This window comes from Salvelinus fontinalis, chromosome 2 (genome assembly GCF_029448725.1).
Source record: "Salvelinus fontinalis isolate EN_2023a chromosome 2, ASM2944872v1, whole genome shotgun sequence".
In the NCBI taxonomy this organism is placed as follows: domain Eukaryota; kingdom Metazoa; phylum Chordata; class Actinopteri; order Salmoniformes; family Salmonidae; genus Salvelinus; species Salvelinus fontinalis.
In genome coordinates, this window is record NC_074666.1 from 6,482,095 (window position 1) to 6,500,058 (window position 17,964).

The window sequence follows — 17,964 nt, forward strand, 5'->3', positions numbered from 1 at the left end:
TACAAATAACATAAAAGTATGCAATTTTTCTGCACCCTTGTATCTAACTCTGCGATATAATGAACCAAAATCTACGCCCGTCTTTCCTGCGTTGCGTGACATTCGCAGCCTACCCAACCAATAATTATGCATGTCTAATACAGCGAAACAGTGATTCTTTCTGCGTACTTAGTAAGCGTACACAATGACTGCTGCACCACCACAACACATCAGCTTTAGGCAACAGCCTACAAGCAAGATCTCAATGTAGGTTAACGAGCTCCGTAGAGTTTAAATGGACCGCTCGCTACAACACTGATGAATAATATGGACGATACTGTGTTGTAGTCTACTTCGTAAACTAATGCACACACTATTCAATTAAATGTGGATCGTCAGATAGTCATATTTTGTAATATTGTTGTATGGTGGTATTATACATTTTGTATTGTAGATATGTAGTGGTGTAATAATGTTATATAACTTATTGTTTTACATTTTGTTTATTACTGTATGTAATGTAAGTGCCTTAATGTGTTTGGACCCTAGGAAGAGAAGCTGCTGCCTTGGCAACGTTCCCTAATAGATACAAAGGGCTCCCGAGTGGCGCAGCGGTCTAAGGCACTCAGCGTCACTACAGACCCCGGTTCGATTCCAGGCTGTATCACAACCGGCCGTGATTGGGAGTCCCATAGGGCGGCGTACAATTGGCCCAGCGTTGTCCGGGTTAGGGTTTGGCCGGGGTAGGCTGTCATTGTAAATAAGAATTTGTTCTTGACTAACTTGCCTAGTTAAATAAAGGTTAAATAAAAAATACACATATTTTCATCTCAGTATATATTGCATGTACATATATAGCGATCATATAGAGTTGAAATAATAATGAATAATGTGGATGATATTTTGTACTGTGTAGTTTATGACTATGTCATAAACACTAGGTATTAAATACAGATTACAGTTATATTTACAGACAGATATAGCATACTACTAGGCTATCCATTGTGTTGGTATGTGTCTCACCATTCTTGCACTTCTTTATGCTTGTGTGTGTGGGTGTGGGTGTGGGTGTGTGTGGGTGTGGGTGTCACTACGCCTTAAATGTGCGTGCGTGCGTGTATGTGCACGCCTGTGTGTGTGTTGGAGAGTAATCACAGAATATAAAGAGCTTGTTGTACAGAGTGAAACTGGGTTTGAAGTAAGAGGGGAGATGTTTTCTGTTTGGCTGGCCACACTGAATAGCCCTATTCACCAGGCCCTCTTACTGCAAGCTCCATTATCCCCATTGTCATCTCCCCTCAGTCTCTCTGGCCCCCCTCCCCCTTAACACTGCTGGGACAGGGTGAGGCCGGGGGGGGTGTAGGAGGGGAGGCCCGAAGGAAAAGAGAGGGGAAGAGGGAGGGACAGAGAGGCTGAATGAGAGGAGTGGGGGAAGTGTGGAGAAAGAGAAGAATGAGGATCCAAGAGAGGATAGAGGGGGAAGAGGGGAAGAGGGGTGAGAAGTAGTCTCCCCATCTCCTCTCTCCCTCCCCATCTCCTCCCTCCCTCTCCATCTCCTCCCTCCCCATCTCCTCCCTCCCTCTCCATCTCCTCCCTCCTTCTCCATCTCCTCCCTCCTTCTCCATCTCCTCCCTCTCCATCTCCTCCCTCCCCTTCTCCTCCCTCCCCATCTCCTCCCTCCCCTTCTCCTCCCTCCCCATCTCCTCCCATCCCCTTCCTCGCTCCCTCTCCATCTCCTCCCTCCCCATCTCCTCCTCCCTCCCCATCTCCACCCTCCCCATCTCCTCCCTCCCCATCTCCTCCTCCCTCCCCATCTCCACCCTCCCCATCTCCTCCTTCCCAATCTCCCTCGCCTTAATGATTCCGCATATATGTTTAGGCCAACTCATTTTCCTTCAACATGAAGGAGATCAACCCTTATATTCCCCAGTTGTTTTCTGTGTTTGTTATATACGTGGACCTCTAAAGCATTTACGTATGATACAAGCCATGTAAACATACAGTAAAATAATTGTGTCACAAAATGTATTAGTTTGAATGCAAATCTAGTGTCCATGTTTTCACAGACGGTTTTACAGAGACCATTGAGAGCAATAAAGTCCTTCTGACTGTAAACTCTGCCCTCAGCCTGTGTTTCCCCCTGATAAACCCCAGACACAATTCACAATGAAGTAAGTTAGGGTTTAAGAAGTGACGCTGTAGCTGTTTTTTCTCAAGCAATATCCAGTGTCTCCCAGGCCGCCCTGCAGCTCTCGCAGTTCAAATATTGTGTGTGATTGCGTGCGTGTGTTTGCGTGCGTGTGTGTGTGCGTGTGTGTGTGTGGGAGAGTTAAATCATCAGACCTGTCAGATATCCTCAACACCACTATATGAAACTCAACAAGATAGAACAACAGGACACAGTGGGGTAATGGGGCTGTACAGCCTCTAATAGGACACAAAACCAGCACAGGCTAAATGATTTGCCATTGATTAGAGTACCCCACACCAGGGATATCTCTGAAGAGATGTGAAGGATGTGGCTTGCTGCTGGGACTGGGCAGACCATTGTGTTGTTCTTTCACAACTACTAGTGTCAAAGAGCGTGTTCACACACAAGCACACACACACACAGTTGAGATGTAGAGCTCTGAGAAAAGGGGAGGAGAAATGGGAGAGGGGAGGAGAAAAGGGGAGAGAGAATAAAAGAGGTCTGGTAGTTAGCCATATAATCAGATAGTTAGTTAGTCATATAATTTGGTACTTTGTAAACCATATAATCTGGTAGTTAGGAGGAATGGGAGAGGGAAGGAGAAAAGGGGAGAGAGAATGAGAGGTAAAGCATTTGGTAGTTAGTTAGCCATATAATCAGGTAGTTCATTAGCCGTGTAAACTAATAGTTAGTTAGTTATATAATCAGGTAGTGAGATGGCCATATAATTTGGTAGTTAGCCATATTATCTGGTAGTTTGTTAGTCATATAATCAGTTAGTTAGATGGCCATATAATCTAGCTAGCCATATAATCTGGTAGTTAGCCATATAATCAGTTAGTTTGTTAGCCATATAATCTAGTTAGCCATATAATCTGGTAGTTAGCCATATAATCTGGTAGTTAGTTAGTTTTATCATCTGGAACTTTGTTAGCTATATAATCTGGTAGTTAGTTTGCCATATAATCTGGTAGTTAGCCATATAATCAGGTAGTTCGTTAGCCGTATAATCTGGTAGTTAGTTTGCCATATAATCTGGTAGTTAGGAGAAAATGGGAGAGGGGAGGAGAAAAGGGGAGAGAGAACGAGTGGTAAAGCATCTGGTAGTGTCATGTTTGTCGAAAGGAGTGGACCAAGGTGCAGCGTGAATAGAGTTCCACATACTTTATTAAAATGTGAAATTTAACAAAAACAACAAAGAATCAACGAACGTCCAGTACCGAGCACACTAAGACACTAACTGAAAACAAAACAATATCCCACAAACGCAGGTGGGAAAAGGACCACGTTAAGTATGATCCCCAATTAGAGGCAACAATCATCAGCTGCCTCCAATTGGGAACCATACTCACACCAACATAGAAATATAATACTAGAACACCCCCTAGTCATGCTCTGACCTACTGCACCATAGAGAACCCCAAGGGCTCTCTATGGTCAGGGTGTGACAGGTAGTTAGTTAGCCATATAATCTGGTAGTTAATTAGCCATATAATCTGGTAGTTAGGAGAAATGGGAGAGGGAAGGAGAAAAGGGGAGAGAGAATGAGAGGTAAAGCATCTCGTAGTTAGTTATTCATATAAACTGACAGTCATATAATCAGGTAGTTAGTTAGCCATATAATCAGGTAGTTAGTTAGCCATATAATAAGGTAGTTTGTTAGCCATATAATCTGGTAGTTAGCCATATTATCTGGTAGTTAGATGGCCATATAATCTGGTAGATAGCCATATTATCTGGTAGTTAGCCATATAATTAGGTAGTTAGTTAGCCATATAATCAGGTAGTTAGTTAGCCAAATAATTAGGTAGTTAGTTAGCCATATAATTAGGTAGTTAGTTAGCCATATAATCAGGTAGTTAGTTAGCCATATAATTAGGTAGTTAGTTAGCCATATAATCAGGTAGTTAGTTAGCCATATAATTAGGTAGTTAGTTAGCCATATAATCAGGTAGTTAGTTAGCCATATAATTAGGTAGTTAGTTAGCCATATAATTAGGTAGTTAGCCATATAATCTGGTAGATAGCCATATAATCTGGTAGTTAGCCATATAATCAGGTAGTTAGTTAGCCATATAATTAGGTAGATAGATGGCCATATAATCTGATAGATAGCCATATTATCTGGTAGTTAGCCATATAATCTGGTAGATAGCCATATAATCTGGTAGATAGCCATATAATCTGGTAGATAGCCATATAATCTGGTAGATAGCCATATAATCTGGTAGATAGCCATATAATCTGGTAGATAGCCATATAATCTGGTAGTTAGTTAGCCATATAATTAGGTAGTTAGATGGCCATATAATTAGGTAGTTAGCCATATAATTTGGTACTTTGTAAACCATATAATCAGGTAGTTAGTTAGCCATATTATCTGGTAGTTAGGTTGGATGGGCTGGGGGGTAAGGGGACTGCTGGAGAGGACAAACAATAGCCCCAGCTCTACCAGCAGCAGCTGAGTAAAAAGCTTTGATGAGAGAATTGTCTCTTTCTGTGGTCTAGCATAATGACGTCTCCAGGCTCTCTCTTTCTTCCCTTGTCTTTTCTGTTTCTCTCTTTCTTTTTCTCCCTCCCTCTCTGTTTCCTGAAGCCACATTTATTGAAGTTGGGGACTTTAATAAAGGAAATCTGAGGAAAATATTACCAAGGTTTTATCATTTCCCGTGCTTCTCGCTCATTGAGCACTCTTGACCATTACCACGCCCCCTTCCGGAACTGCTACAAGGCCCTCCTCCGCCCTCCCTTCAGCAAATCAGATCAGGCCTCCATTTTGCTCCTCCTCTCCTATAGGCAGAAACCTAAACAGGAAGTACCTGTGGTAAGGACTGTTCAACGTTGGTCTGACCAATCGGAATCTATGCTTCAAGATGGTTTTGATAACATAGACTGGGAAATGTTCCGGGCTGCTTCTGAGAATAGTATTGACGTATACACTGACTCTGTGACTGAGTTCATCAGGAAGTGCATAGAGGATGTTATTCCCAGTGTAAGGATTAGAATTTATCTAAACCAAAAGCCGTTGATAGATGGCAGCATTCACGCACAACTGAAAACGCGAACCACCGCATTTAACCACGGCAAGGTGACTGGGAACATGGACGTGTACAAACAGACCAGCTACGCCCTCTGTAAGGCAATCAAACAGGCAAAATGACAGTACAGGGACAAAGTGGAGTTGCAATTCAACTGCTCAGACACAAGAAGCATGTGGCAGGGACTCCAGATAATCACAGATTCTAAAGGGAAAACCAGCCACGTCGCTTCCAGACAAGCTAAACCTTCTTCACCTGCTTCGTGGAAAACACAGAGCCGCCGACGCGGGCCACTTCCTCTTACAAGGACTGTGAGCTTTCGTTCTCCGTGGCCGATGTGAGAAAGACATTTAAGCCCTCGCAAGGCTGCCGACCCAGACGGCATCCCTAGCCGGGTCCTTAAAGCATGTGCAGACCAGCTAGCTGGAGTGTTTACAGACATATTCAATCTCTCCCTATCTCAGTCTGTTGTTGCCACTTGCTTCAAGATGTCCACCATTGTTCCTGTACCCAAGAAAGAGAAGGTAGTGCTTTGAGAGGCTAGTTAAAGGATCATGTCACTTCCACCTTACCCGGTACCCTAGACCAACTACAATTTGCATACCGCCCCAACAGATCCATGGAAGATACAATCACCATTTCACTGCACACTACCCTATCCCATCTGGACAAGAGGAAAATCTATGTAAGAATGCTGTTCATTGACTATAGCTCAGCTTTCAAATCTCCAAGCTCATCACTAAGTTCGGAGCACTGGGTCTGAACCCTGCCCTGTGCAACTGGGTCCTGAACTTCCTGACGGGCCGACCCCCAGGTGGAGAAGGTAGGCAGCAACACCTCCGTCATGCTGATCCTCAACATGGGGACCCCACAAGTCTACGTGCTCAGCCCCCTCCTGTACTCCCTGTTCACCCTTGACGTGGTCGCCACGCACAACTCCAACACCATCATCAAGTTTGCGGATGACACAACACAGCTCGGCCTGATTACCATCAACGATGAAACAGCTTACAGGGAGGAGGTGAGGGCCCTGGCGGAGTGGTGCCAGGACAACAACTTATCCTTCAACGTCAGCAAGACAAAGGAGCTGATTGTGGTTTACAGGAAACGGAGGGCCGAGCAGGCCCCCATTCACATCGATGGGGCTGAAGTGGAGCGGGTCGAGAGTTTTGAGTTCTTCGGTGTCCACATCAGTAAGGATCTATCATGGTCCAAACATACCAACACAGTTGTGAGTAGTCGTCTACTATTTGACTGCAGTTTCCTTCCAGTTCCCAGACTGCATCAAATCAAACTTTATTTGTCACATGCGCCGAATACAATAGGTGTAGACCTTACCGTGAAATGTTTACTGACGAGCTCTTAACCAACAATGCAGTTCAAGAAAGATTAAAAGAAAATATTTATCAATAAACTAAAGTAAAAAATTATTAAAAGTAACACAATAAAATAACAATAACGAGGCTATATACAGGGGGTACCGGTACCGAGTCACTGTGCGGGGGTACAGGTTAGTTGAGATAATTTATACATGTAGGTAGGGGTAGAGTGACTATACATAGATAATAAACAGCGAGTAGCAGCAGTTTTAAAAACAAATGGAGAGGGAGGGTCAATGAAATTAGTTTGGGTGGTAGCAGTCTTTTGGCTTGGGGGTAGAAGCTGTTAAGGAGCCTTTTGGTCCTAAACTTGGCACTCCGGTACCGCTTACCGTGCAGTAGCAGAGAAAACAGTCTATGACTTGGGTCACTGCATATAGAGTAGAGCTCCAACAAACCCAAACCTGCTGGACTTAATAAACAACACTTATGTGATTCACTCAGGTCAGACTCTTAAGCCTCTGTGAGAAAACAAGAGGTGCACTTTCTACCAAAAGTGTTGAAGTCTCACAGTTTCATGTGTCTTTGCTTTCCGTTGGTCTCACTTGCCAAAGCTGATAGAAAACATCCTGAGGATTTTCATGGGAACTCTTTCTTTTTTTAGATTTTTTGTTGTTGGTCGAACAGCAAATACTGTGGGCATGTCTGTCGGACAGTCACAGTTGACGTCTTTTTCTGCCACTTTGTGTGTGTGTGTGTGTGTGTCAGTCTCTCATTAGTAACAGTCTGCTATAACAGAAAGGGATATTGCACTTCCTTTTCATTTGAAAGACTATACTGAAACAGTGTTAAAAAAATAGGGCAAACTACAATTAAATAGCCAACTTCAATGCCAACTACACTGAAACCTCAACTACAATAGCTAACACTGAAATATTGTTCTAAAAGAGGCATATATCAGCATTGAGTGCTTGTTTTCATTTCCTCACACGTGAAGGGGGTCGGTGCATTAAGTCCCGGTTGAAAAGGCTGCAGGTCTATGTTTTCTCACCATCTACACTGAACAAAAATATAAATGCAACATGTGAAGTGTTGGTTCCATGTTTCATGAGCTGAAATAAAAAGACCTTTAGAAATGTTCCATATGCAAAAAAAAATGTTTATCTCAAATTTTGTGCACAAATTTGTTTACATCCCTTTTAGTGATTATTTCTCTTTTGCCAAGGTAATCCATTCGCCTGACAGGTGTGGCATATTAAGAAGCTGATTTAACAGCATGATCATTACACAGGTGCACCTTGTGCTGGGGACAATAAAAGGCCACTCTAAAATGTGCAGTTTTGTCACACAACTCAATGCCACAGATGTCTCAAGTTTTGAGGAAACGTGCAATTGTCATGCTGACTGCAGGAATGTCCATCAAAGCTGCCAGATAATTGAATGTTCATTTCTCTACCATAAGCCACCTCCAACGTTCTTTTATATAATTTGACAGTACATCCAACTGGCCTCACAGCCGCAGACCACGTAAGTGTATAGCGTCATGTGGGCGAGCGATTTGCTGATGTCAATGTTGTGAACAGTGCCCCATTGTAGGGTTGGGGAATGGTATTGGCAGGCATAAGCTACGGACAACCAACACAATTGCATTTTATCGATGGCAATTTCAATGCACAGAAATACCGTGACGAGATCCTGAGGCCCATTGGAAGACCCATTTATTTTAAGGTGTCTGTGGCCAACAGATGCATATATGTAATCCCAGTAATGTGAAGTCCATAGATTAATAATAATGATGAATTTATTTCAATTGACTGATTTCCTCATATGAACTGTAACAGTAACATTTTTGCATGTTGCGTTTATATTTTTTGGTTCAGTATATGTTTAGTATGTGTGCTCTGTGTGAGTAGATCTCAGCAGCATATTTGGTCAGTCTGTAAGACTTCTCTGTCTCTGTGTGCGTGTGCATGTGTGTGTGCGTTCACGTGCACTGAATGCATGCTTGCGCGAGAAAGTGAAAAATTCTAGGAAACTCACCGAATTATCACTTTTTGGTGAATATATCATTGTGTCTGACTCTAAGAGGGAATGTGTATTGTATTTTATTTCTGTCTGAAAGTTAAACTGTATGGTCTACTGAGCCATGTGTACGTGCTACTATTTGTGCGAGAGTTGTCTGTGCTAAAATCCCTAGCTGGCCCAGTGGTGTATTTGTTTGCCATCTCTCTCTCCGTCCGACCAGGTGGTGTGCCCTTGTACAGATGGTCCCTCCATGCTGTCAGTTCCCTTTTCCTCTCCGGATATTCCCAGCATTCTACGGCCAGCGGAACGCAGAGAGCAGCCGGGAACTCTGGGAACCAGGAGCAGGAAGCTAGCACCGATCCAGTCGTTCCTTGGTTGGGCCAAGCAGAGCAGCGCTAGACGGGGATGAGAAATTTGGGAGACGGCTGTCACTGTAACTGGAGCAACATCGCCCTCTGCTGGTTACTCATACACCGGTCATCAGATCCCACCATAATACACTGTATTACATTACAAGAAATACAGTATATTGTATATTTTATATCTTTGGTAAACTCTTGTCTGAACAATAACTTTACCTAATATATACCTTTATATTACATCTATGAATGGGTATATCGTCTGCATTCAGTTGGTGGCGGTTAACCAAACAGACTATAAACAGCACAAAGTCAGGATCTAGTTTACATAAGACATGATGCCAAGCAAGTTCATCCATCATTTTATTGTGCTCTATGGTAATGTATGATATCCATAGTGTGTTACTGTTGATCAACATATTGATCTGATCTGTGCTGTACGTTCAGTGGTTGATCTTTGGTTAATCTGTGCTGTACGTTCAGTGGTTGATCTGTGGTTAATCTGTGCTGTACGTTCAGTGGTTGATCTGTGGTTAATCTGCTGTACGTTCAGTGGTTGATCTGTGCTGTACGTTCTGTGGTTGATCTGTGGTTAATCTGTGCTGTACGTTCAGTGGTTGATCTTTGGTTAATCTGTGCTGTACGTTCAGTGGTTGATCTGTGCTGTACGTTCTGTGGTTGATCTGTGGTTAATCTGTGCTGTACGTTCAGTGGTTGATCTGTGGTTAATCTGTGCTGTACGTTCAGTGGTTGATCTTTGGTTAATCTGTGCTGTACGTTCAGTGGTTGATCTGTGCTGTACGTTCAGTGGTTGATCTGTGGTTAATCTGTGCTGTACGTTCTGTGGTTGATCTGTGCTGTACGTTCTGTGTTCTCATCTCCTTTAGTTTGTTTTGAGGAACTCCCCTTCTCCTGTAATACAAAGCACATTCACATCAGATAAACAGACTAAAACCAGATAAATAATGCCTTTTTTTGTGGTCACTAAAAATATGTTGAAAAACGTAATTTCACAATCAGTACAACTTGACCGTGTAATCCCAAAAGATATCAGAATGACATGGCAGTGTTGTCCTAGGCCTTGTTATAACAGACAATATGTGTGTGTCTCTTACCTGGATCCTTCATCACCCCACAGTACTCCTCACACTCCCTCTTGGAGTAGAACTTATTACTGTTGACCTGGCAATAGTCCTTTTTATGTTCCAGACAGAGACCAGAGTTTGAGTGGAAGACCCAGATCTTGGGCTGTCCAGTGCAGGGCTGAGCATCCATGGGCAGTCTACAGGCAGCTGTAGAGAGACACACACCAGACAGGAGGAAAGACATGAGGGACAATCTTGTCTCACGTAGTTTATGGGCATGGACATCATATTGGTTTCTTGAAGTGGGTTGAGCATTGTCACATCATCAACTAGGTTAGAAGTCAAGCCTGTGTCTCCTACGCACCACAAGACTGTATAAGCACACTGAGCTAAAGTGAAGGCATTAGCTCTGTGGAGCTAACGCAAGTCTCAAGCTCTTAGACAAGATGACCCGTCACACGAGTGTGGTTCACCAACAGAAAAAACACCACAGTTACACTCTATACCAGGGGTGTCAAACTCATTCCACGGAGGGCCTAGTGTCTGCAGGTTTTTGGTTTTTCCTTTCAATAAAGCCCTAGACAACCAGGTGTGGGGAGTTCCTAACTAATTAGTAATGTTAATTCATCAATCAAGTACAAGGGAGGAGCGAAAACCCGCAGACACTCGGCCCTCCGTGGAATGAGTTTGACACCTGTGCTCTATACACTCACCCTCATTGCGACAGCTCTGGAGACACTCCCTCTCGGTCACAAAGTTGTTCTGGTTGCCCATGCAGCCTCCGTAGGTGAACAGCTGACAAGCCATACTGGTGGAGTTGTAGAAGTACCTCTGCACTGTCCCGAAACAGGGACCTGCGTCCGGATCGGCGTTACAGGACTCTGAAGAGAGATGTATAGCAGTGCATTGTGTGTTTTAGCATACAGTGGGGTCTGAAGTGATTGACACCTTTGATAAAGATCAACAAAACTGACTGTATAAAATAAATAATTCAAATACTGAGCTATATTGTATGCTACATTTACACAGTTGCTCAGAGAAAGAGATTTAGTAATAATAATAATCAGTAATAAGTAATAATTATTTTCTCAAAAAGGTAGCGGTCATAATTATTGACACACCTTTCAATATCTCACCTTGCGAGGATAATGGCACCCAACACTGGTGCGCATGGCCAAATAACTATATTTTCATGTCATCTGACCAAGCACTGGTTTCAATCCAAGTGCCAATGCCCCTTGGATGACATGAAAATAGAGGTCTTTGGCCACGCACACCAGTGGTGGGTTTGGCATCAAAATGAGAACGCCTTGAGCAGAAAATAACTTGATACCTACTAAAGAAATATGGTGGTTGTGGGTTTGCTTCCATTGGTCCTTGGACCCTTGTTTATTTAATTTATTATTATAATTGTTTTTCTCCCCAATTGGTAGTTACAGTCTTGTCTCATCGTTGCAACTCCCGTACTGACTAGGGAGAGGCGAAGGTCGAGAGCCGTGCGTCCTCCGAAACACAACCCAACCAAGCTGCACTGCTTCTTGACACAATGCCCACTTAACCTGGAAGCCAGCCACGCCAATGTGTTAGAGGAAACACCGTACACCTGACGACTGTGTCAGCATGCACTGCATCCGGCCCGCCACAGGAGTCGCTAGTGCGCGATGGGACAAGGAGATCCCTACCGGCCAAACCCTCCCTAACCCGGACAACGCTGGGCCAGTTGTGCGCCGCCCCATGGGTCTCCCGGTCGCGGCCGGCTGCGACAGAGCCTGGACTCGAACCCAGAATCTCTAGTGGCATAGCTTGCACTGCGATGCAGTGGCTTAGACCACTGCGCCACTCGGGAGGCCCATTGGACCCTTGTTAAGGTCAAAGGCATCATGAAGTTTACCCAGTACCCAAGAATGTTTGCCCAAAACCTGGTTACCTCAGCCAAGAGGTTTAAACTTGGCCTCAAGTGGATCATCCACAAGACAATAACCCCAAGCTCACATCAAAATCCACAAAGAAATGGTTAACCCTATCAGTCCTGAGACCCCATCAAAAATCTGCTTTTCATTTATCTGACTTTCTTCATTCTGCATGTCCAGACCTATTTAGCATCACAATTAAGTGTTTTACCATTTTCCTTTCAGGACAACCGGGGCTGCAAGTAGAACAGAAAGTACTGAAATTGGTTGCTCAGTGGGAAATTAATATTCAACTAATCAGTGACAACTGTGTGGAGTTAAGAGTTTGTGACAGCAACTATGTGAGCTTATAACAGTATTATAGACACTATGTCCTGGGATTTACTATGATCTTCTATGTAGATTAACCCTTACAGTATTATAGACACTATGTCTTGGGGTTTACTATGATCTTCTATGTAGAAGAACCCGGTACAGTATTATAGACACTATGTCCTGGGATTTACTATGATCTTCTATGTAGAAGAACCCCTTACAGTATTATAGACACTATGTCTTGGGGTTTACTATGATCTTCTATGTAGAAGAACCCGGTACAGTATTATAGACACTATGACCTGGGATTTACTATGATCTTCTATGTAGAAGAACCCCTTACAGTATTATAGACACTATGTCCTGGGATTTACTATGGTCTTCTATGTAGAATAACCCCTTACAGTATTATAGACACTATGTCCTGGGATTTACTATGGTCTTCTATGTAGAATGACCCCTTACAGTATTATAGACACTATGTCCTGGGATTTACTATGGTCTTCTATGTAGAAGAACCCCTTACAGTATTATAGACACTATGTCCTGGGATTTACTATGGTCTTCTATGTAGAATAACCCCTTACAGTATTATAGACACTATGTCCTGGGATTTACTATGGTCTTCTATGTAGAATGACCCCTTACAGTATTATAGACACTATGTCCTGTGATTTACTATGATCTTCTATGTAGAAGAACCCCTTACAGTATTATAGACACTGTGTCCTGGGATTTACTATGATCTTCTATGTAGAAGGCCCACTTACCTTCTAACGACTCTTGTGTAGCTTGTGAGGTCATAGAGCAAAACATGTTACACGTGCATATTCATAAGACTTTTGTAGCTCAAAACATTCAGATTCTACAGACGTTTTGGTAAAAAGACCAAGTCCCAGGCCAATTCGGGATCCGCCCTTGTACGGCAAACACCGCTCTAGCTCAGCCCCCGTTAATAACACAGACTAATGGTTGGTATTTACGAGTGCAGAAGAAATAGACTAATTTAATGGTATAAAGGATTCTGTATGGAGGACTGGTCTAAGACCCCTCCCAATGTGGTCTCCAACTCATAAAGCCTTTTAGAAAAAGCCTCAGTGCTGTTATCCTCGCAAGGTGAGGTATTGAAAGGTATTGAAAACAGAAGTGTCAATCATTTTGACCCCCTACCTTGTTAAACAAAATCAATTTTTCTGAGCAATTGTATTAGTATAAATAAAATAATTTTCCAATTTATTTGAGCATATGATATAGCTCAGTATTTAGAATTATTTATTTCATTACAGTCATTTTTGCTCGTCGTTATCAACAGTGGGAATAATTTGGGACTCCACTGTACACTGTAATTACATGTAATATACATGAGTGTTACTCAACTTCAGTCCTCCAGTATCCCTAACAGTACATGCTTCTATTGTAGCCCTGGACAAGCACACCTGATTCTTGTATGACTTTAATTAGCTATGTTTGTCCGGAGCTACACCAAAAATGTGTTCTAGCAGCTTCCAGCCATTCAAAGACTAGACCCACATAGAGCTGATGCTAAAACGTACCTTCAATGTAGAGGTCAAGGGCCTAGCAGGCCCACCATGCACTCTCACCTTTACTCCTGAACATCATGATTCCGGCACCAGAACCCTCCTCAGCGGGCAACTCAGGGAGGACTATGTTCCTCTTGGCTCTCTGGGGACAGACAGACAGGTGAGTACTCAGCAGGGTTGGGGTAAATTACATTTTAATTCCAATCAATTCAGGAAGTACACTGACATTCCAATTCCAATTATCGCCAATGCTTTTCATTTAGGAAAATGTTGATTTACTTTCTGTAATGCCTTTAACCAAAGCTGCTTTTTGATATAATCCCAGACTCTGACACGGGGTACAACCTCAACATTGAATAATTGAATACAGGAAGTACCAGTGCTGCTGCTACAGGCTCTGTTCCTGGTACACACTCCCCTGTGGACAGAGACAGGAGTTCAAAGGTCAAACAATGTCCAGACACATAGTGGATGTCACTGGAGTGTGTGTGCGTGCGTACGTGCGCATGTGGCTGTGTGCTTGCTGCCTGGTGTATGTGAGTATTTGTGCATGTGTGTGCAGGGGCGGACTGGCTGGTCCATATTTTGCCCAGTGGGCCTGTTTAACTTTGTTTTTTTGTGCAAAATTATAAATATTCGGCTAATAACGCGCTCCTGAAGGAAAATGCCAAGGCCGATTTAGAAATGCCAAGGCCGATTTCTGGTCCCAGTCCGCCCCTGTGTGTGTGCCTCTACCTTTGTTCTGTTTGATGATGATTGTGTCGTCAGCCATGCCCTGCTCCCTCACCAGCCTCCTGAAGTCATCCAGGATAGTGGGCGACAGTTCCATGGTGCGACCTGAAGGAGGCAGCATTTTAATTGACTTCTACTGCTTAATATAATTAACACTATAGCTGTTTCTGAGTGGCCTCGTCTCAGATCAGATCTTCTGCTGCTGAATATAACAACACTATAGCTGTGTCTGAGAGGCCTGGTTTCAGATCTGTTTGTGGACCTGCCAACTCCTATAGTCATCATCATATTTGTGTTTGTGCTGCTGATTGACTGTGTAGCCAAATCCTATGGTCGTTGTCGTGACAATCATAATTACAACCAAAGGAGTTGGCAAGACAGCACAAACAGATCTGGTACCAGGCTACTGTCTCAGTGGTGTGAAGTTAAATAAATGACACTGGGGTGACACTCACTGTATAGCTTGGCAGACTTTGTCTTCTCGCCTCCTGTTTTTTGTTTACTCAACATGACGATGGCGTACTCATCATAGTTAGTGTCAACCACATAGGCATCAACATCAGCCGCCCACTCTGCATGAAGGAAACATGGACTTATACGGTAGGAGAGTACGAGCATAAATATAGTACACAATGCCCATTACCTCTCACCGTTGATCTCTCATCGATTGCAAAAATACACAGACTGTGTGGAAACATTACTAGCTGTCACGTCCTTGCTTCCTCCGTTACTAGCCGTCCTTGTTTCCTTAATTCCTCTCAAAGCGCATTGTAAGAGAGGATCCAAGGTCCTTCCCTTGAACATTCTCTTCCAATTAGCTGTGAGACGACTAATTGGGACGGGGAAGGAAAATTTTTCAGACATGGTTGAGGAGAGGAAGTGACAAACAGACTTACTGGCGATGTGGTAGGTGAATCTTCCAGGTGTGTTGGTCAGCTCGTAATCACCAGAGATCTGCTTACATATCCCGTGCCTGCACATGCACGCACACACACAGCATATATTGAATTAAAGGCCAAAGCAGCCGTTTTAATCTCAATATCTGCTTAACAATTAAGTACCTTACTGTTTTTAATTCAAATCTAAAAAAACTATTCCTCAAACAATAATTAGGTAGGACTGTCTGGGAGTGGTCTGAGTGAGGGGCCTAATTGGAGGGATATGTAACCTGAAAACTAGCTGTTATTGGCAGAGATTTGGAACTCTTTGTTTTTTTTATTTTTTTATTTTATTTAAATTTTTATCCCATTTTCTCCCCAATTTTCGTGGTATCCAATCGCTAGTAATTACTACCTTGTCTCATCGCTACAACTCCCGTACGGGCTCGGGAGAGACGAAGGTCGAAAGCCATGCGTCCTCCGAAGCACAACCCAACCAGCCGTACTGCTTCTTTAACACAGCGCGCCTCCAACCCGGAAGCCAGCCGCACCAATGTGTCGGAGGAAACACCGTGTACCTGGCCCCCTTGGTTGGCGCGCACTGCGCCCGGCCCGCCACAGGAGTCGCTGAAGCGTGATGAGACAAGGATATCCCTACCGGCCAAACCCTCCCTAACCCGGACGACGCTATGCCAATTGTGCGTCGCCCCACGGACCTCCCGGTCGCGGCCGGCTGCGACAGAGCCTGGGCGCGAACCCAGAGACTCTGGTGGCGCAGTTAGCACTGCGATGCAGTGCCCTAGACCACTGCGCCACCCGGGAGGCCCTGGAACTCTTTGTTATTGGTCTAATAACTTATACTGCCTGGTGATGTCACCAGGCAAGCCAAAACTCCACCCATACAAAACCTGCTGAATAGAACGTCCCGTGTAATTGCATTTGTTTTAACCAACAACTATGTAATATCACAGATTTTTTACAAAAGAATCTCACTTTTACAGCGTTAGTTTCAAACAGAAGTTTGACTGCATTGGGTCTTTAAGCTGTGGTGAATCCAGTTCCATTATTAGGTACAGTTCAGAGACACGAATATCAATGTGTGTGTGTAACCTCACTTTGTCATGCTCCTTGTTATGCTGACTTTGTCTCCGGTGCTGCTGGCCTGCAGCTCCAGGGTTCCGATGGCTGCATCTCCCTTGTGGCGCTGCATCCAGGGGCAGGTGGACGCTACCGCAATATCATGCCACTTCCCCATGAACTGACCAATAGAGAGACAGATGGAAAGGTTTTAACAACCTGTAATACTGTACTGGGAACAGCAATATTTAGACATCTGAGGCGTATAAACTTACAAGCGAATAGACACTAAAATCACAAAATCTACATAGCTTGACAACTCAACCGAATCAGTCTATTGGCCATTTGGCCATCAAATAACGTTACGAAGAATTTTCAAAACAATTACTCTACTGATTATGACTAATAGATCAGATAAGGCGAGAGACAGATCCATGGTCTGAGAAACAGAAGACACTCTGACCTTAGTCAGGTCGAAGTTCTCCTGTGTGGGGAAGAGAGGTTCGGGAAGCACGGGCACTCCATGGAGGAGGCAAACGAGGCCCAAGAGGAGCGCCAGTACGACAACCTGCTGCATTCTGTCTTTCTGTCTCTGATACCAACCTCTGACTGAGGCTTACCCTGAGCTCTTGGAACTGCTGGGAGAGCTAATCTCTCCACCCCTCCAACCTTTACCCCTCCAACCCTCTACCTCAACCCCCTCCACTGGATTAGGCTAGCAAGCCAATGGCCAATGACCATGTGTGTTTACCCCTTCCTGTACCCCCTCAAACTCCAGCAGAAAACAAACAGAGCAAAGTTCTCCTTATCTCTCTGTTTGTCACTGTAACATTCAACTTCTAAGTGGAATTTAATAGTGGAATTTAATTTAAGTGGAATTTAATAAATTGAACCACAACCGAGCAGTAGCATGCATAGCTAAAACAATATTGGCCTAAGGATAGAACCCTGCAGATCTCTCTCTCTCTCTCTCTCTCTGACATCTGAGAGGACGTTGGTTGTAAAATAAGGGGCGTCTAAAAGTACATTTAACATATTCCATATGGAGAGACAAAAATAAAACCTACAGTTCATTCAAATATCACGTGTTTCAGTAATTGTAGTCCGTCATCAACAACATAGACTGTCTGTAGAAAGGAAGTCTATTAACTTACCTAGTGTCCATAGGGACGGCAGTTCTCTGTAAACAACAAGGAGAGCAACAATGTTTTGACACATAAATGTCTGCTTTAAGACTACCTGTTTGGGGTCAAACTGCACTCCTAGGGACACTTTTTTATCATATCAGGCTTCACCTTCAGGGAATGACCTATAAGACCAGAAGAAGAGTAATATGTAGACAGACTCACCATAGAGGGACACCTGTGTTTACTAGGGTTGAATGGTGGGAACCCGGTTTCCGGGATTTACTGGGATTTACCGGGATTTACCACCACAAACCACTCGCTTTTTCCAGAATAAATAACTGCGAGAACCCAGTAAATTATAATAAGTGATTTATATGAACAGCATGGC

The 17,964-nt window shown here is 43.6% G+C and overlaps 2 protein-coding genes across 4 annotated transcripts in view; one reads left to right on the forward strand and one right to left on the reverse strand.

Moving 5' to 3' along the window:
• LOC129810902 (notch-regulated ankyrin repeat-containing protein A-like) overlaps positions 1-15,060 on the forward strand; it is a 34,978-nt gene extending 19,918 nt beyond the window's left edge. For all 3 annotated transcript variants that reach the window (XR_008752814.1, XR_008752815.1, XM_055861887.1), the window contains one exon: positions 529-15,060. The gene's annotated coding sequence lies outside the window, so the exon portion shown is untranslated. The remainder of the gene's footprint in view (positions 1-528) is intronic.
• Positions 9,258-17,038, reverse strand: LOC129810896 (protein AMBP-like). Its single transcript, XM_055861872.1, has 10 exons — positions 16,913-17,038; positions 16,488-16,630; positions 15,391-15,467; positions 14,950-15,066; positions 14,498-14,599; positions 14,140-14,180; positions 13,823-13,904; positions 10,710-10,877; positions 10,027-10,203; positions 9,258-9,823 (listed from the first exon to the last, which is right to left on the reverse strand). Exons 1-10 carry the CDS (start codon positions 17,024-17,026, stop codon positions 9,795-9,797), a joined length of 1,050 nt encoding a protein of 349 aa, XP_055717847.1. The 5' UTR covers positions 17,027-17,038; the 3' UTR covers positions 9,258-9,794.
• Positions 17,039-17,964: the final 926 nt, after the last annotated feature.